General features: G+C 66.2%; 1 protein-coding gene across 2 annotated transcripts; it reads right to left on the bottom strand.

Moving 5' to 3' along the window:
* Window positions 1-234: 234 nt before the first annotated feature.
* On the bottom strand, window positions 235-18,658 carry TGM1 (transglutaminase 1). Of its 2 annotated transcripts, XM_048819770.2 has the most exons (15): window positions 18,605-18,658; window positions 14,960-15,190; window positions 14,136-14,327; window positions 9,550-9,801; window positions 8,924-9,042; window positions 8,627-8,734; window positions 8,294-8,468; window positions 7,350-7,488; window positions 7,114-7,217; window positions 6,650-6,738; window positions 6,264-6,417; window positions 4,440-4,721; window positions 2,891-3,051; window positions 1,418-1,554; window positions 235-922 (listed from the first exon to the last, which is right to left on the bottom strand). In XM_048819770.2, exons 2-15 carry the CDS (start codon window positions 15,183-15,185, stop codon window positions 592-594), a joined length of 2,469 nt encoding a protein of 822 aa, XP_048675727.2. In that variant the 5' UTR covers window positions 15,186-15,190; window positions 18,605-18,658; the 3' UTR covers window positions 235-591. The 2 variants fall into 2 exon arrangements, 1 of the variants encoding a protein (XP_048675727.2); XR_012664768.1 differs by lacking the exons at window positions 235-922; window positions 1,418-1,554; window positions 2,891-3,051 and having other exon boundaries at window positions 4,631-4,721; window positions 5,364-6,417.
* Between the last annotated feature and the right edge of the window lie 785 nt (window positions 18,659-19,443).

The raw sequence follows: 19,443 nt of genomic DNA, 5'->3' as shown, positions 1-19,443 counted from the left end.
GGAGGCGGCCGAATTAACCTGACTCCAGCCGCAGCCCCGCCCCTTATGGGAGGCCCCGCCCCTTCCTCGTGCCCCCGCCCCCCATCGCGGGTGGCTCCGCCCCGTTGGGCTGGGACCGCCCCGCGCCCCCTCCCCCCCGGGTCCCTGCGCCCCGCGGCGCCGAACCGCTGCTGGCCGCGGCCGGATCCTGCCCCCGGCGGCCCCCGCGGGCGGAGAAAACGTCGGAGGCGGGAGTCTGGGGCAAACGCTTTATTGCAAACACCGACCAGAGCGCGGGGCGCCGCCGGGTCCCCCCGGCTCGGGAGCGCCCCCGCCCCGGCCCCGGCCCCGGCCCGATCCGCCTCCGCCGGGGGGCCGAGCCCCGGGGGGAGCTGCTCCCTCGCTGTGCGGCGGGCGGAAAGCAGGGGCGATGGGTCCGCGGCGGGCAGGGCGGCAGCGTGCGGGACTGCAGCGGGGGCTGGCTGGGTGGAGACGGGGCGGCGAGGGGGGGTGTGGGTGGATGGAGCCGCATTTCAGCGCCGCTGGAGGGGTCGGGGGTGGGGTGGGCAGACGCCCCGCTCCCGCCCGCGGCACAGAGCGCCCCTGTGGGGCTCAGCCGGCCCGGCCGGGGTCTCGGTGACGGGCGGGGGAGTTCCGGGGGTCTGGCTGGCGCGAGGGGGAGCCCCGTGCCGGGGAGCCCCGTGCTGGGGAGCCCCTGGCCGGGGAGCCCCGTGCTGGGGAGCCCCTGGCCGGGGAGCCCCTGGCCGGGGAGCTGCGGGCGGGGGCCGGCTGGCCCCCTGCGGCCGGGGCTACATCCACGGTCACCACCCCGTGGACCTGGGAGAGCTGGGGGCTGTCCAGGCTGGCCACCAGCTGGCGCCGCCCGGCCCGGAGCGGCACGAATGTCTGGCGGAAGGAGATCGTCTGGTGCCCCCCGATGGTCCTGTGGGGAGAGGAGAAGGGGTCAGGGCGCCCGAGTTCCGTCCCAGCCCTGGGAGTGGAAGGGGGTCTAGCGGTTAGAGCAAGGGGAAGTGGGTTGGGTGCTCGGACTCCTGGGTTCCACCCCTGGCTAGGGGAGGGGAGGGGAAGGGAGGGGGTCTAGTGATTAGAGTGGCAGGGGGTGGGGAGACTGGGAGCCAGGACTCCTGGGTTCTCTCCCCAGCTCAGGAAGGAGAATGGGGTCTAGTGGTTAGAACAGGGGGGCCAGGTGCCAGGATTCCTGGGTTCCATCCCTGGCTAGGGGAGGGGAGGGGTCTAGTGATTAGAGTGGCAGGGGGTGGGGAGACTGGGAGTAAGGACTCCTGGGTTCTCTCCCCTGTTCAGGGAGGATAGTGGGGTCTAGTGGTTAGAGGTGTGGGCCTAGGAGCCAGGACTCCTGGGTTCCATCCCTGGCTCTGAGAGAGGAGTGGGAGCGGAGGAGGGTGAGGGGATCACTCACCCTAAGGTTGTGGCCTTGGGGCTGGACACCCCCGACCCCTCCATGTGGAAGACAGCACCCGTCAGCGTCTGGGGCAGTGGGTTCTTGAAGAGGACTTGCACCTGGGTCTCCTTGCCCACCACAGCTGGGCCCAGCACCTGAGAGAGAGAGGTGAGAACCCAGGTGTCCGGGCCAGCTTCGTCCTCCCCCACACAGCCCCCCCACCCCCAAGCAATCCCAGGTGTCTTGGTCCTGTCGATTCACCTGCCCTTGCAGTGAGAGAATCCAGGCACCTGGACCCCCCTTTACTGTGAGCCTCAGGTTCCCCCTGCCCCCCACAGTGCAAGAACCCAGGTGTCCGGGCTGTCCCCAGCACTCAGAGAACTCAAGTGTCAGGTTTCCCCCCATAGTCAGAGGACACTGGTGTCTGGGCCCCCCCGGCAGTCAGAGAACCCAGGCATCCGGGCCCCTTACCGTGAGCATCAGGCCCCCCCATAGTGAGAGAACCCAGGCATCCGGGCCCCTTACCGTTAGCGTCAGACCCCCCCATAGTGAGAGAACCCAGGCGTCCGGGCCCCTTACTGTGAGCGCCAGACTCTCCCCCCATAGTGAGAGAACCCAGGCGTCCGGGCCCCTTACCGTGAGCGTCAGACCCCCCCCCCCCCATAGTGAGAGAACCCAGGCGTCCGGGCCCCTTACTGTGAGCGTCAGACCCCCCCCCATAGTGAGAGAACCCAGGCGTCCAGGCCCCCTTACCGTGAGCGCCAGACCCCCCCATAGTGAGAGAACCCAGGTGTCAGGGCCCCCTTACCGTGAGCGTCAGACTCTCCCCCCATAGTGAGAGAACCCAGGTGTCCGGGCCCCTTACCGTGAGCGTCAGACCCCCCCCATAGTGAGAGAACCCAGGCGTCCGGGCCCCTTACCGTGAGCGTCAGACCCCCCCCCCATAGTGAGAGAACCCAGGCGTCCGCGCCCCCTTACCGTGAGCGCCAGACTCTCCCCCCATAGTGAGAGAACCCAGGCGTCCGGGCCCCGTGCCGTGAGCGTCAGACTCTCCCCCCATAGTGAGAGAACCCAGGCGTCCGCGCCCCCTTACTGTGAGCGCGAGACTCTCCCCCCATAGTGAGAGAACCCAGGCGACCGGGCCCCTTACCGTGAGCGCCAGACTCTCCCCCCATAGTGAGAGAACCCAGGCGTCCGGGCCCCGTGCCGTGAGCGTCAGACTCTCCCCCCATAGTGAGAGAACCCAGGCGTCCGGGCCCCCTTACCGTGAGCGCCAGACTCTCCCCCCATAGTGAGAGAACCCAGGCGTCCGGGCCCCCTTACCGGGAGCGTCAGACCCCCCCCAAAGTGAGAGAACCCAGGCGTCCGGGCCCCTTTCCGGGAGCGTCAGACCCCCCCATAGTGAGAGAACCCAGGCGTCCGGGCCCCTTACCGTGAGCGTCAGACCCCCCCCCCCATAGTGAGAGAACCCAGGCGTCCGGGCCCCCTTACCGTGAGCGTCAGGTCTGGTGTGCGCAGGCGGAAGCTGTGCTGCTTGGCGAGTACCTGCCCGGTCTGAGCCACCTTCCCCGAGACGCTGAGCATGAGGGCCGCCTGGTCCACGAGGTGGGGCTGGTACTCGGCATAGGACACCACCATGCGGACGGACTGGGCTGCAGGGGGCAAGGAGGGGGTCAGAGAGCCCGGTGGGGGCAGGGGGCAGCTGTCCAAGGGCTGGGGCACCCAGGGTCATGGAGGGGCCGGGGCTGAGAGGATCAATGGGTCAGGAGGGGATCGGGGGTGTGTGTGGGGCTTCTGAGATCAGGGGCTGGGTTTGAGGGTTCGGGGGGATATGCAGTGGTGGGTTGGGTTTGGGGAGAGTTGGGGGGAGAAGGTTTGGGGGGCCCTGGAGGGATGGGTTTGGAGGTACCCATTTTTGCCAGGCAGGAGCCGGTCCTGTTTGAAGTTGCTTTGGGTCACCTCAGCGTAGTTTGGGGTTCTGGGGGGCTGGGCATCGGCGTGCAGGGGATTGGGGAGTTCAGAAGCTGGAGGTTCAGGGTGACTTTGGGGGCTCAGTGGGGTTTGGCTGCGCAGGAGATTGGGGTTCACAGGGATGTGGGGGTGTGGACTGAGACTTAGAAGACAGGGTGGATTTGTGGGTTCGTGATGGGGAGATAAGAGGTTGGGAACCGTGGGGCTCAGGAGATTGGGATTCAGGGGTGTGGATTGAGGTTTTGGGGGTTTAGGAGCTGGGGGGATTTGGGATCTGGCATCAGGGGAATGGATTGTGGACCAGGGTTTCAGGGGATCGGGGTTCAGAGGCATTTGGGGGTGGGTTGGGAGCGCGGGGCCCAGGGGATCAGAGTTGCAGGGAGTCAGGATTCAGGGGGATTCCCTGGGGGCTAGGAGGTCAGGCTTCCGAGGCATTTGGGAGGTGGGTGAGTGGTTTTGTGGCTTCAAGAACTGGAGGATTTGGGCTGGGGTTCAGGGGATGGATTGGGGGTCAGGGTTGCAGACGGTTGGGGTTCAGGGGGATGGATTGCAGGCTGGGGGATCAGGGTTCAGAGACTCTGGGGGGTGGGCTGGGGATCGGGGTATCAGGGCTGCAGGAGATCAGGGCTGCAGGGGGTCGAGGTTCGGGGTGTGGGCTAGGGGGCCGGGGGCTCAGGGCTGCAGGGGGTGGGGGTTCAGGGGTGTGAGCTAGGTGGCCAGGGGATCAGGGCTGCAGGGGGTTGGGGTTTGGGGAGGTGGGCTGGGGGTCAGGGGATCAGGGCTGTAGGGGGCAGGGGTTCAGGGCTGCAGGGGGATCGCTGTCTGGGGGGTGGGCTGGGGGTCAGGGCTGCAGGTGGATTGAGGTTCAGGGGGGTGGGGGCTTGGGGCCAGGGGGTCAGGGCTGCAGGGGGTTGGTGTTTGCGCGGGTGCGCTGGGTGTCAGGGGATCAGGGCTGCAGGGGGTTGGGGTTCAGGGGGGTGGGGGCTTGGGGCTGGTGGGGGGTCAGGGGATCAGGCCTGCAGGGGGATCAGGGCTGCAGGGGGTCAAGGTTCAGGGGGCCGGGGCTCACCTCCTCCCGGCGGGATCTGCACCTGCCGGCTCTCCTGTTTGAAGGTGCTCCCCGTCACGCCCGTGTAGAACATGGGGGCCAGGTGCAGGCTGAGGGCCACGCTGTGGCTGCTGCTGCCCCGGTTGCTCAGGGCCACCTGGATGCTCACGTCCTGGCCCATGATGGCCTCGGAGGTCTCCACGCTCAGCGACACGTCCTCGCCCCAGTCCTTGTTCTTGTAGATGTGCGCCTTGGTGCCGTGCCGTGCCGCCGTCTCCACCGCTTGCCGCTCGGCTTCCGAGCCTGGTGGGGGGGCCACGAGGAGTCAGCGAGGGTGGGAGCTGGGCCTCCCCCGCCGGGACCAGTGTCCTTGGGCAAGGGTGGGCGCTTGTGCGCAAACAGCAGTGCCTGAGCATGCATGGGTGTGCAAACACCAGGGCGTATAAGAAGGTGAGTGTGCAAAGAGAAATGGACGAGTGTGCAAGCAGAAATGGGCGAGTGCAAGTGTGTAAATTCAGAAACAAAAGTGGGTGTGCACGAATGAGCGTGCAAGTGCAGGGGAAATGATCATGAACAGGATTGTGGGTGTGCTAACACGGCAAATCAGGGCACAGGTGTAGGCGTGCGACTGTGTGGAAATGCGCCTGTGGAAGAATGAGAGAGTTCAAGGGCAGAAAACGGAGCATGTGAACAGATGTGTGCGCACGCATGAGTAAGTGTGCAACAATGACCAAGCAAGCATGCAGGTGAACGTATGGGTGCAAACAGAAAAGTGAGTGCTCAAACACAAACGTGAGTGCACAAGAGGGCGTGGGAAGGCCAATAAGCGAGCGTGGAAACGTGTTTGGGGTGCACAGGTGAGCGTACACACGTGGAAAAGTGAGTGTGCAAACATGGTTGCGTGTGCAAAGCGAGCCAGCACATCTGTGTCAGGTTAGTGTGTACCTCGGTATATGAGCGCTCGGCTGTTGCAGGAGCTCGCTGGGGCTCTTTCCCCCACGCATTCCGCTCACCCGCACACCCGACGCTAGCCCAGGCCCGTGTTTGGCACAAGCGGCGAGGAAAGGTGTCCAGATCCGGCCACGCTCAGTCCAGGTCTCAGCGTGTGCCGAGGAGGGGCCGGCCTGGCCCCTGGAATGCCATTCTCCAACTCGGAGATGAGCCAAGACCCAGAACAAACACGAAGGGAACCGGCCCGACAGGGTGGGTTGGTAGGGGTCAAATCCTCCTGGAAATGCTCCGTGTGAGGGGAGTGTCACAACTCTGCACGGGCCAGCTTCCCGGAGAGCGTGGTCGCACTGAGCGTCTCACTCCTGCCGGTGTGCAGCAAGAAAGCAGACGGCGATGGGCGGGGTCCAGGGATGGAGCGTACAATGGATCGACAGCGCCCAGGGAGACGGGAGCACGCAAACCTGGACGGGTGAGGGCACAAGAACGAGCGTGCAAACAAAACCAGCAGGCAAGCATGCAAATGGAGTGCGCAAGACATGCAGACAGGAGCCTGCAAACACTGACACTTGAGCGTGCAAACAGGATGGTGAGAGAGGACAAGAGTGCCCAGTGAGTGGGTATATACGTAAGAGAGTCCAAAGGAGCGTGCAAGAGTGAGTGTGCAAATGAAGAAGAGGGCATGTGAAGTATGCAACAGTGAGCATGCTCGTGCAGGAGAGGGCGTGTGCGGCATGCCAGAGCCAGTGTGCAAATGCAGCCGAGGTGCCATGAGCAGGCGTGCACGGTAAGGATGAAAGCCTGCGTGGCCGAGCGTGCACATGCAAGTGTGAAAGGCGGTGCGAGGGCGGGGGGCCCGGCCCCCCCGGCGCGGCCTCCCCCGTGCCCGACGCATACCCTCAGGGTGCTTGTAGAGATCGGTGATGTCGTGACGCTGGTGGGAGCCCACGGCCTTGGTGCTGATCAGGTGCCCGATGGCCTTTTCCTCCACGTAGACGATCTTGTAGGTGCCATCGGCCTGGCGCTGCCAGTAAACCTTGTCGCTGTTCACCTGGGGGGCGGGGATTGGGTCAGCGCCCCATGGAGACCCCTCCCCTTCACAGCCCCCATGGACTGTCCCCGCCCCTTCGCAGCCCCTAGGGAGAGACCCCGCCCCAACACGGGGTCCCACAGAGAGACCCTGCCCCCACGGAGACCCCTCCCCTTCACAGCCCCCCCTCCCCCCCAAATACTGATGTTCATCTTTGGGGGGAGCAGACTTTTTTGCCCTCCCCCCCCAATACCTCAGCAAAGATGAAGGGCGCGTCGTACTTTAGATACACCTGCCCTTTCTTAATGGCCTCCACCGAGCAGGGCCCGCAGCAGAAGATACCTGGGGGGAGAGGTTAAGGGGGTCGGATAGGGGCAGGATTGGGGGAAGAGGTAGTGGGGGTGGGAGACACACACACAGTCACACCCAACAGCCCCTGTGGGGCTCAGGGCCCCAAAAGCCACATTCCTGTTGTCCTGGGGAACTCCCCAACACCGGATCACACCACCAGAGGGGAAGTGCGCCCTGGGGGGAGGTGCATTGTGGGAGGGGGCTTCTCACGCTCCAGCAGAAGGGGACCCCTCTGTCCAAGACCCCCCCCATCTCATCCCCTAGCTTCGCCTTCAAACCTATTCCTCAGCCTCCCCCTCTTCTCCCCTCCCCCTTCTTCCTCTGCCCTCCACCCCCTTGCTTCCACCCCCTCTGCCCCCCACTCACCACTGCTGGTCTCTTGGGGGGTGGCATCGACCACTTGCCACCCGTCATACCCCGAGGGCAGGTCGGGCCGGGTCATCCAGCAGTCATTCCACACGTGGAAATTCCTAAGGGGCAGAGCGGGGGGGTTACCGGTTGCATCAGAGCCCCTCTTCTCCCCCCCACAGCCAATGCCTCCCTCTCCACAGCGCCTCCTACTGGAGTAGCCGGGAGCTGCCCCCCGGTGGCCGCCCCCTCACCAGACGGAGTCGGCGTTGAGCCGTTCCAGCGGTTTCATGTTCTCGTCGAAGTAGATGTCCATGGTGAGGCTGACGTCCGTGTCGTGGGCCGAGTTGTAGTTGGTGACCGTGCGGGTGGCGATCCCAAAGCACCGCAGGACTGGGGAGGGGGGCAGAACGGGGGGGTGTGTGTCGGGCTGTCGGGAGGGACACAGCCCCCCTACCCCCTGCAGGATCCCCCCAGCGCTAGCCCTGTCTGGCCTCTTCATTCTTTCCCTCCATTCTTTCATTCATTCATTTCCTCCCTCCCTCTTTCCCCTCCATCGCTTCATTCCTCCCTCCCCTCCTTCATCCTCCATCTGTCTCCATCCCCTCCGTCTCGCTCTCTCTTCCCTTCCCTCGGTTGTTTCATTCCTCCTCTCCTTCCGCCCCCCACGCCTCTCTTCTTTCCTTCTAGTCCTCCTTTCTCTGCATTCCTCCATTCCCTCCTTCTCGCAAGCCCGGCTTTCATCCCCTCTCCTTGCTTTTCATTCCCTCTATTCTTCTTCTCCCGGCCAGTGCTTCTCTCTCTCCAGTCTTTCCTTTCCGCTTCCCATTCGTTCATTCCCTCGGCCCCCTACTGACCAGTCAGACCACAACCTCCCCCCAGCGGTGCCCCCTGGTGGCCAGCCAGGCCTGGCGTGTTCCCGCACAGCGGTGCCCCCTGGTGGCCAGCCAGGCCTGGTGTGTTCCCCCCCAGCGGTGCCCCCTGGTGGCCAGCCAGGCCTGGCGTGTTCCCGCACAGCGGTGCCCCCTGGTGGCCAGCCAGGCCTGGCGTGTTCCCCCCCAGCGGTGCCCCCTGGTGGCCAGCCAGGCCTGGCGTGTTCCCCCCCCAGCGGTGCCCCCTGGTGGCCAGCCAGGCCCGGTGCTCCCCCAGGTGGTGCCCCCGCAGTGGCCAGTGGGGGGCAGTGGTGCGCCCTGATTACCAGTTGTGACGACGCCGGCGAAGACCCAGCACTGGCCGTAGAGGACGGGGTAGCCGGTCCGGTGGTACTGCCGGAGGATGTCCACGCTGCCCACCCAGGCCGAGGGGTTGGTGCCCCGCGAGTAGTCACCCGTCCAGTTCCCCACCAGCACCCCGTTGTCGTCCAGGGAGTTCACCTGCCCCACGCCGGGGGGGGAGAGAGAGCGGTGAGGGGGGGTAGAAAGGTCAGGGGAGGGACTGCAGGGACAGACAGGCGCGGAGGGTGGAGGTCAGGATGGGATGGGATGGGGGGGTGGAGGTGCCCCCCCCGCCCATGGGCCCCTCCTCCACTCACCATGGCGGAGACGACGCGGGAGACGCTGATGGGGTCCCCGCGCCCCGAGTGGGGCATCCCGCGCCGGTCCAGGATGTACAGGCAGGCGTCCAGCAGCCCCCGGTCAAACTGGGGGGGGAAGAGACGGGGGTCAGTGCCGAATAGCCCCCTCCGGCCCGGGGACCCCTCTCCTGGGGTGCCCCCTCCTCCATCCCCCTCCCTTCTCCTCCTCCTGCCCCAGGACCCCTCCCCTGGGGTATGCCCTACCCCATCCCCCTCCTGCTCCAGGACCCCCCCATCCCTGCCCCTCGGTCCCACCTGCCCGTAGTTCCAGGTGCGCTCCCCGATTTGGCTCTCGGTGCCGTAGTAGATGCGCCCGCTCTCGTTGAGCACGTATTCCTCCAGCCAGTCGTCCTGTGGCAGGTACACGGCGTCCTCTGGGGGGGGCAGGGGGGGAGAGAGCCCGTCAGCTCCGCCCACTGCCCTTGGCCCCACCCACTGCATCACAGCCCCACCCACTGCCCCTCGGCCACGCCCACTGCCTCACAGCCCCACCCACTACCCCTCGGCTCTGGCCTCTCCTGCCCTAGATACACCCTGTCCCCTTTGTCCACACTGAGTCCCCTCGGGAGGAAGGGACCATCAGTCTGACACCGGCCCCGCAGTCCCACCCTTCCCCCATGGCTCCACCCCAAACCTTCCCGCTCCAGGTGTTCCGGCTCCCCCCATGTGCTGTGAGCTTCCCCCTGGCCGTGCCCCCATGCCCTGCGAGCCTGACCCCCAGCGGCTGCAAGCTTCCCTCCGGCAGCGTCCCCACGCCCCCCACGCCCTGCGAGCCTGACCCCCAGCGGCTGCAAGCTTCCCTCCGGCAGCATCCCCGCGCCCCACAGGCCCTGCGAGCCTGACCCCCATGTGCTTCCCCCCGGCCGCTGCGCCCCACTCACCGCGGCACCAGGGGTTGAAGAGGATGTAGATCTCGTTGCGGGGGTCAAAGGGCATCTGGTACTCGCCTGCCCGGCTCCGGGTCTTGACGCTGAAGCGGTACTTGCCGATGACGGCGGTGGGGGCGGTGTTGACCCGCAGGGACAGGCTGTTGCTGCTAGAGTCCCTCACTTCGGCTGCCCAGCCCAGCCCAGGCAGCGGGGCCCCCACCGGCACCAGGATGTGGGTGGCCTTGGACACCTGGGGCGTGGGGCCTGGGTGGGGGAGAGACAGGAAGTCAAAGCCCCCGCCCTGTGGTCAGCCCCCCTGCAGCCAGCCCCCTGCCTCTCCCTGCCCAGCCCCTCTCTATTCCCTGACACCCCACTCCCCAAGCACTCCGGCCAGCCCCCCGCCTCTCCCTGCCCAGCCCCTCTCTATTCCCTGACACCCCACTCCCCAAGCACTCCGGCCAGCCCCCCGCCTCTCCCTGCCCAGCCCCTCTCTATTCCCTGACACCCCACTCCCCAAGCCCTCCGGCCAGCCCCCCGCCTCTCCCTGCCCAGCCCCTCTCTATTCCCTGACACCCCACTCCCCAAGCCCTCCGGCCAGCCCCCCGCCTCTCCCTGCCCAGCCCCTCTCTATTCCCTGACACCCCACTCCCCAAGCCCTCCGGCCAGCCCCCCGCCTCTCCCTGCCCAGCCCCTCTCTATTCCCTGACACCTCATCCCCCAACCAGCCAGCCAGACCTCCACCAACTCTTCCCCCCTCTGGCCAGCCCCTTCCAGGAGAAACCTACAATCCATCCCCCCCACACTCTGTCCATCTACCCCCCCCCCCGCCATTCTCTACAGATGGACCAGTCACCCCCATGTGCCCCCATCCCTGGGCCCAGACACCCAGAGGTATCTGATCTCACATAGCATAGGACTGGAGGGGCACTGCTGGGGAGAAGCTTGCAGCCCCAGGCTGTTCCTAGCCAGGGGCACTGCTGGGGGGAAGCTCATAGGCCCGGCATATCCCTGGCCGGGGCCACTGCTGGGGGGAAGCTCACAGGCCTGGCGTGTCCTGCCATCCCAGCCCTGTGATCTCAGCTCCACCAGCAGGTCTGGGCAGGAGAGGCCCCTCCCAAACCTGTTCGACCCGAGTGTGGGGGAGCGGGGGTGGGGCCCAGTGGGGTGCGGTTGCCCCGCTTCCCTTCCACACCCTGCTGCCTCCCACACCCTGTCTCTCAGCCATCTTGGGGCTGCCACGCTGTGAGCTGCTCCCCAGCAGTGACCCCAAGCTGGGAAAGTGGGGTCTCCAGGGCTGCGAGCTTCCCCCCAGCAGTGCCCTCAGATGGGACAGGGGGCGAATCGGGTGTTGTGAGCTCCCCCACACTGGTGCCATGTGGCCTTGGGGTCTGGCCAAGCAGAGAGGGGTGTGGGAATGTGGCCACCACATCTGGGGAGCTGCCGGTGCAGTCGGGCCGCTAATGATGGGGTGGGTTTGTGGCCCCAGGGCGTGGGACCTGGGAAGGGGGTTAATTACAAAGCCAGCTGGGCTGGCAACCAAGGGAATGGGCCACGCCTCACAGCCAGGCCCATGGAGAGGCAGAATTCCTTCCCCACCTCGCCGATCAGCCTCGGCCTCTCATAAGAACAGCCAGACTGGGTCAGACCAAGGGTCCATCTAGCCCAGGGCCCTGTCCTCTGACAGTGGCCAACGCCAGGTACCCCAGAGGGAATGGAAGACCAGGTGATCATCCAGTGACCCTCCCCTGTCTCCCATTGGCCCCTGGCAAATAGAGGCCCGGGCCACCTATCCTGGCTAATAGCCATTGATGGACCTGTCCTCCATGAATTTATCTAGTTTTTTTTTATCCCTGTTATAGTCTTGGCCTTGACAACATCCTCTGGCAAGGAGTTCCCCATGTTAACTGTGCATTGTGTGAAAAAAAATACTTCCTTTTGTTTGTTTTAAACCTGCTGCCTATTAATTTCATTGGGTGACTCCTGGCTGTCGTGTTATGAGAAGGGGTAAATGACACTTATTCACTTTCTCCGCACCCGTCATGATCATATCCCCCTACCCCGAGTCATTTTTTTCCAAGCGGAAATGTCCCAGTCTTATTAATCTCTCCTCATACGGCAGCCGTTCCAGATCCCTCATCATTTCTGTTGCCCTTTTCTGAACCTTTTCCAATTCTAATAGGTTTTTTTGAGGTGGGGCGACCAGAACCGCATGCAGGATTCAGCGGGGGGCGCTGTGGGGAGTGGGGCCGGAGATCCAGCAGTGCAGGGTCCTGTCTCCCATCAGGTGATGCCATGGGGCATTGGGGAGAAGCACAGGGAGGCAGGGGGCACTATGGGATGGAAGGGGAGAGCGGCAGGGGGAGTTGCAGGGCACCGGGGGCTGCTGGGGGCAGTAGGGGGCAGTAGGGGGTGCCAGACGGCAGCAGAGGGCAGCGAGGGCAGGAAAAGGGCAGCAGGGAGGTAGCAGGGGGTGCTGGGGGGCAGCAGGATGTAGAAGGGGCCCCAGGGATCAACTCTCACCAATGAGCAGCTCCAGGCAGACCTGATGCAGCCCGGAGCAGCAGGGGGTGCTGGGGAGCAGCAGGGGGCAGCAGGGTGGAAGGAGGGAGCAGCAGGGTTGCAGTGGGGGGCGTCTCTCACCAACAAGCAGCTCCAGGCAGATGCAGTGCAGCTCGGGGTCGTAGGGGGAGCAGTGGGGGGTGGGAGCAGTAGGGGGGCGCTGCAGGGGGCAGCGGGGAGCCCTGGAGGAGCATGGGGGGGTGTCTCTCACCGACGAGCAGCTCCAGGCAGACGCGGTGCGGCTCGGGGTCATAGGGGGAGCAGTGGGGGGTGGGAGCAGTAGGGGGCACTGGGGAGCAGTGGGGGGCGCTGCAGGGGGCAGCGGGGGGCCCCGGGGGAGCATGGGGGGGTGTCTCTCACCGACGAGCAGCTCCAGGCAGACGCGGTGTGGCTCGGGGTAGTAGGGGGAGCAGTGGGAGGTGGGAGCAGTAGGGGGCGCTGGGGAGCAGTGGGGGGCGCTGCAGGGGGCAGCGGGGGGCCCCGGGGGAGCATGGGGGGGTGTCTCTCACCGACGAGCAGCTCCAGGCAGACGCGGTGTGGCTCGGGGTCGTAGGGGGAGCAGTGGGAGGTGGGAGCAGTAGGGGGTGCTGGGGAGCAGTGGGGGGCGCTGCAGGGGGCAGTGGGGGGCCCCGGGGGAGCATGGGGGGGTGTCTCTCACCGACGAGCAGCTCCAGGCAGACGCGGTGTGGCTCGGGGTCGTAGGGGGAGCAGTGGGAGGTGGGAGCAGTAGGGGGCGCTGGGGAGCAGTGGGGGGAGCATGGGGGGGCGTCTCTCACCGATGAGCAGCTCCAGGCAGATGCGGTGCAGCTCGGGGTCGTAGGGGGAGCAGTGGGGGGTGGGAGCAGTAGGGGGCGCTGGGGAGCAGTGGGGGGGTGCTGCAGGGGGCAGCGGGGGGAGCATGGGGGGTGTCTCTCACCGACGAGCAGCTCCAGGCAGACGCGGTGCAGCTCGGGGTCGTAGGGGGAGCAGTGGGGGGTGGGAGCAGTAGGGGGCGCTGGGGAGCAGTGGGGGGAACATGGGGGGGCGTCTCTCACCGACGAGCAGCTCCAGGCAGACGCGGTGCGGCTCGGGGTCATAGGGGGAGCAGTGGGGGGTGGGAGCAGTAGGGGGCGCTGGGGAGCAGTGGGGGGCGCTGCAGGGGGCAGCGGGGGGCCCCGGGGGAGCATGGGGGGGTGTCTCTCACCGACGAGCAGCTCCAGGCAGACGCGGTGCGGCTCGGGGTCGTAGGGGGAGCAGTGGGAGGTGGGAGCAGTAGGGGGCGCTGGGGAGCAGTGGGGGGAGCATGGGGGGGCGTCTCTCACCGACGAGCAGCTCCAGGCAGACGCAGTGCGGCTCGGGGTCGTAGGGGGAGCAGTGGGGGGTGGGAGCAGTAGGGGGTGCTGGGGAGCAGTGGGGGGAGCATGGGGGGGCGTCTCTCACTGACGAGCAGCTCCAGGCAGACGCGGTGCGGCTCGGGGTCATAGGGGGAGCAGTGGGGGGTGGGAGCAGTAGGGGGCACTGGGGAGCAGTGGGGGGCGCTGCAGGGGGCAGCGGGGGGCCCCGGGGGAGCATGGGGGGTGTCTCTCACCGACGAGCAGCTCCAGGCAGACGCGGTGCGGCTCGGGGTCGTAGGGGGAGCAGTGGGGGGTGGGAGCAGTAGGGGGCGCTGGGGAGCAGTGGGGGGAGCATGGGGGGGCGTCTCTCACCGACGAGCAGCTCCAGGCAGACGCGGTGCGGCTCGGGGTCGTAGGGGGAGCAGTGGGGGGTGGGAGCAGTAGGGGGCGCTGGGGAGCAGTGGGGGGAGCATGGGGGGGCGTCTCTCACCGACGAGCAGCTCCAGGCAGACGCGGTGCGGCTCGGGGTCGTAGGGGGAGCAGTGGGGGGTGGGAGCAGTAGGGGGCGCTGGGGAGCAGTGGGGGGAGCATGGGGGGGCATCTCTCACCGACGAGCAGCTCCAGGCAGACGCGGTGCGGCTCGGGGTCGTAGGGGGAGCAGTGGGGGGTGGGAGCAGTAGGGGGCGCTGGGGAGCAGTGGGGGGAGCATGGGGGGGCGTCTCTCACCGACGAGCAGCTCCAGGCAGACGCGGTGCAGCTCGGGGTCGTAGGGCTGCTGCAGCTGCAGGCGGATGTCGAAGGGCTGCCCCCGGCGCACGATCAGCTCGTCGTACTCGAACTCGTCCGTATGGTGGGCTCGGCGCGTTGCCCCCGAGCGCTGCCCCATCAGGTCCACGCCGCTCACCACCAGCATCCCCTCTGCGGGACAGGGCGCCGGTCAGTGGGGAGCCCCAGTGGGGGAGGGGTGGGGTCAGCAGGGGATCCCCCAGACCCAGAAAAGGGAACCCCAGTGGCGGAGGGGTGGGGTCAGCAGGGGACCCCTGAGACCCTTAAAGGGGAACTCCAGAAGGTGGAGGGGCAGGGGACACCCCAAGTCCAGAATGTGGACCACTGGAAATGCAGCGGGAACCCCCATGGCAGTGGGGGGAGGGGAAGGGGCCAGATGCCCAGAAGTTGTATGAGGGGGGAGCGTCAGCAGGGGCCCCCCGGAGCAGGAGGACTGTTCTGGGGGGAAGGGGGACCCTGGGACAGGGGATCAGAGTGGGGCAGGTTGCTCCGGGGGGGGGGAAAGAGGAGTGAAGGGGTCCCACGTGGAGGCTGTGGTTCCTGGTGGGGAATTGGGGTGCCATGAGGGGACATGGGGGGCCCCAGGTGGACTCCGGTGGGGAGTAGCATCCAGTTTCTCCTCCACTCCCTGCTGCACTCAACAGCCACCTGGGGGACCTCCTGCTCCAGGGGCTGCGAGCTTCCCTGCAGCGGTGCCTGGATCAAGCCCAGCACTGGTTCAGCAGCATGGGGGACCCCTCCCGCCCCCAGGGAACCCCCCTCACCCCGGATGACTGGCTGGGCCGGCCGGGACCCCGGCACCTCCCCCGGCGCCGGCCCCCAGTCTGTGTCATCCCTGGGCCCCGCGCAGCATTTGCAGCATCTGCAGAATTTGCTGAAAAAGGATCGCTTCCTCCTTTCGGGCTGGGGATCAGGGGGGCCGGGCTGGTGCACCCGGTAGCTGGCACTCGCCCACCTCCCCACATCCATCCGGGTATTGGGCTCCGGCATCCTGCCTGGGGTGGAAGAGAGACAAGCAGTGAACACAGTTCCCCGGCGCTGTTATATACGGCTGTTCCCCAGCTGCGCCCCAGAGGTGGCTGCGTTTCAGCACTGGGCACATCACTTCTTGACATGTGTCAGGGGGAGGGCTGCCTGGCTGGCGGACCGCACAAACCGAGCGATGGGGAAATCGGCCTCGGGACAGTGAGGAACTAGGTCAGAGATGCTTCACCCTCGTTCTGCGTCAGATGCCGAGTCTGAGCCGGGGGGGGAACCCAGGAGTCATGACTCCCCCACTTCCAGCCCTGCTGTAACCACTAGACCGCACTCCTCGTGCAGAGAACCCAGGCGTCCTGAGTGGGGCATGCAGAGCTGGGTGCTCGCCTGGCCTTTGGGAGGGGGAGGACGGTTCCTGGAGCCAAATATCAGTTTCCTTCCCTGGTGTGCACCCTGCCCCTGGCCCTAGCTGGAGAGAGTCCAGATGTGAACAGCTGCTGGGAGGGCCAGGGCTGGGAACACAAGAGTGCGGGAGGGGGGCATGGGGAGGGATGGATGGATGGCCGGACAGGGGGCCAGACGGGGGCGTGGATGGACAGACAGACGGAGGGATGTGTGTGAGGACTAGAGAGATGGACGGATGTGGGGACAGATAGACAGATGGGGGTGTGGGGATGGACAAGCAGACAGCGAGGGTGTGGGGATGGGGAAGGACGGACAGGCAGAGGGATGTGCATGGGGATGGATGGATGGACAGACGGACATAAGAGTTTGTATGGCAATGGATGGATGGATGGGTGGACGGACAGAAAGAGGGATGTGCATGGGGATGGATGGATGGATGGACGGACAGATGCAGGGCTGTGGGGGAGATGGATGGATAGAGGGGCATGTAAGGGGACAGACGGATGGACAGACAGAAGGCTGTAGGAGGATGGATGGATGGACAGATGGAAGGCTGTGGGGGGGATGGATGACCGGATGGAGAGATGTGCATGGAGACAGACAGACGAAGGGACAGACAGACAGGGCTGTGGGAGGCGTGGGTGGACAAATGGATGGAGGGACGGGTATGGGGACGGAAGGAGGGACAGACAGACAGGGCTGTGGGGGGTATGGATGGATGGAGTGACGTGTATGGGGACGGACAGACAGGGCTGTGGGGGGGATGGATGGATGGATGGATGGACGGACGGAGTGACATGTATGGGGATGGACAGACAGGGCGGTGGGGGGGACGGATGGACGGGTATGGGGACGGACAGACAGGGCGGTGGGGGGGATGGATGGATGGATGGAGTGACGTGTATGGGGACGGACAGACAGGGCGGTGGGGGGGACGGATGGACGGGTATGGGGACGGACAGACAGGGCAGTGGGGGGGATGGATGGATGGATGGACGGACGGAGTGACGTGTATGGGGACGGACAGACAGGGCGGTGGGGGGAACGGATGGACGGGTATGGGGACGGACAGACAGGGCGGTGTGGGGGATGGATGGATGGACGGACGGAGTGACGTGTATGGGGACGGACAGACAGGGGGGTGGGGGGGACGGATGGATGGAGGGACGGGTATGGGGATGGAAGGAGGGACAGATAGACAGGGCGGTGGGGGGGATGGATGGATGGACGGACGTGTAAGGGGACGGACAGACAGCCGGGGAGGTGACGTCGTGGTGGCCCTGGGAGGGTTCGGGGGGTCCCCCCGCAGCCGGGGGGCAGGCATGGCAGTGGTGCTGGGTGCGAGGAGAGCCCAGAGGCAGCCAGGCTGCAGTACCCGGCTCGGGCACTGGGGGGGGCTGTGATGTGGGGGCGTGGCCAGGGCCCAGGGAAGCCAATGGGAGCGCAGGGCAGGGTTGGGGCAGAGGGGTCGGAAGGGGTTACCCTCTGCCCAGGAACCCCACCACACCCAATGGGAGCCGGTCCCAGTGATGTCATGGCGGGGGGCGGGGCTCCAGTCCCACCTCCTCACGGAGTGGAAATTTAACGGGGATTCGAGGAATTCGATGACGACTCTGGAACCCAGGAGTCCTGCCTCCCACACTGTGCTCTAACCACTAGTCCCCCTCCCCTCTCCGACCCGGGGAGAGAACCCAGGAGTCCTGCCCCCCACACTGTGCTCTAACCACTAGTCCCCCTCCCCTCTCTGACCCGGGGAGAGAACCCAGGAGTCCTGCCCCCCACACTGTGCTCTAACCACTAGTCCCCCTCCCCTCTCCGACCCGGGGAGAGAACCCAGGAGTCCTGCCCCCCACACTGTGCTCTAACCACTAGTCCCCCTCCCCTCTCCGACCCGGGGAGAGAACCTAGGAGTCTTGCCCCCGCATCTAGCCACTAGTCCCCCTCCCCTCCCAGAGCTGGAGATAGAACCCAGGAGTCCTGACACCCAGCCACCCCCCTGCTCGACTTCCATCTAAGGCACTCCACACCCCTCCCCCCCTTCAGTGGCTGAGGACCAGGGCTCTGGGGACGGGACCCGGGAGAGTCTGCCAGGGCCCAACTCACCCCCAGGCTAAGCACCCCACAACCCCAGCTCCCCAAAACGCCCAGCTCCCAAATTCCACCCCATTCCTTCCCCAGTCCGCAAACATCCCAGCCCCCCAAAATCCCCAGCCACTCGTCCCCCTGCCCCCAAATAACCCAACACCTCTTCCCCCAGCACCCCAAACTTCTCAGCAACTGTTCCCGCAGCACCCGAATATCCCAGCACCTCACCCCCAGCACCCCAAACTTCTCAGCAACTGTTCCTGCAGCACCCGAATATCCCAGCACCTCACCCCCAGCACCCCAAACTTCCCAGCCCCTCTTTTCCCAGCCCCCCAAGCCCCCAGCACCTCTTCCCCCAGCACCCGAATATCCCAGCACCTCACCCCCAGCACCCCAAACTTCCCAGCCGCTCTTCCCCCAGCACCCCAAACTTCCCAGCCCCCCAAGCCCCCAGCACCTCTTCCCCCAGCACCCGAATATCCCAGCACCTCACCCCCAGCACCCCAAACTCCCAACATCTCTTCCCCCAGCCTCCCAAACTCCCAACATCTCTTCCCCCAGCCCCCTAAACTCCCAACATCTCTTCCCTCAGCCCCCCGAATATCCCAGCCCCTCTAACTCCCAGCCCCCTAAACTCCCAACATCTCTTCCCCAGCCCCCTAAACTCCCAACGTCTCTTCCCTCAGCCCCCCGAATATCCCAGCCCCTCTAACTCCCAGCCCCCCAAACTCCCAACATCTCTTCCCCCAGCCCCCTAAACTCCCAACATCTCTTCCCCAGCCCCCTAAACTCTCAGCACCTCTTCCCCCAGCCCCCCGAATATCCCAGCACCTCTTCCCCAGCCCTCCAAACCTCCAGCCCCGCTTCCCCCAGCCCCCCGAATATCCCAGCCCCTCTAACTCCCAGCCCCCCAAACTCCCAGCCCCGGAGCCCGCACTCACTGGCCGGGCGCTCGCTGAGCTCTGGGGCCAGGCGCTGCGCGCTCCGGAGCTGGGAGCCGGGGGGGAGGGGGCGGGGCCGGGGGCGGGGCCGCAGGGGGGCGGGAGGGTCCGGGAGGGTCCACACCTAGCGACCCGCGAGTCACCCGGGAAGGGGCGGGAGGAGCCGGGTGACCTCAGCTGCCCCCAGGCGCTTCCTCTAGCGGGGGAATACCCTGTCCATCCCCCCTCCCCCAAGACACCCCCTCCCCACGCTGCACCCCCATCCCCACCCTGCAGCCCCATCCATCTCCCCACCCCTGCCCCGAGACACCCCCGGTTCATCCCCACCCCCTACATACCCCACACCCCCGGTCATCCCCGCACTCCCTCCCCAGCCCCACCTCCCCGCCTATCACCTACCTCTGTTCCCTCCCCCCCCCAGTCTCTCTCTCCTGATGGACACCAGCTAATCTAGCTCCATTCGCCCCCCCTCTGTGCATCCACCCCACTCCACTCCGCAGAGGATGTGCTGTAGGGAGCCCCCCAGTCCCCTGGTGGCTGGGGGGACCCCCAAGCCCTTGGCTTCCCTGCTGTAACCAGCTCCCTGAGGGCGAGGCAGTTTCTCCTGCTCCCCGAAAGCTGCCGGGCAGGTAAATGGCCCCCAGGAACCATTCCCCACATTGCCGAGAGAGCTGTGAGAGAACCCAGGAGTCCAGCCTGCCAGGCTCCCTGCTCTCACCACTGGACCTCCCTCCCCTCCCAGAGCAGGGACAGAACCCAGGCATCCCGGACGGAGCTGATGGGGCTGCACTGGGACAGGCCCTGGGAAGAGAGTGAGGCTGGAGGGCGGGCATTGTCTC

Source organism: Caretta caretta, chromosome 13 (assembly GCF_965140235.1).
Source record: "Caretta caretta isolate rCarCar2 chromosome 13, rCarCar1.hap1, whole genome shotgun sequence".
NCBI classification, from domain to species: Eukaryota; Metazoa; Chordata; order Testudines; family Cheloniidae; genus Caretta; species Caretta caretta.
Note: the sequence above shows the minus strand (reverse complement) of the source record. Positions and strands in the feature narration are given on the sequence as shown.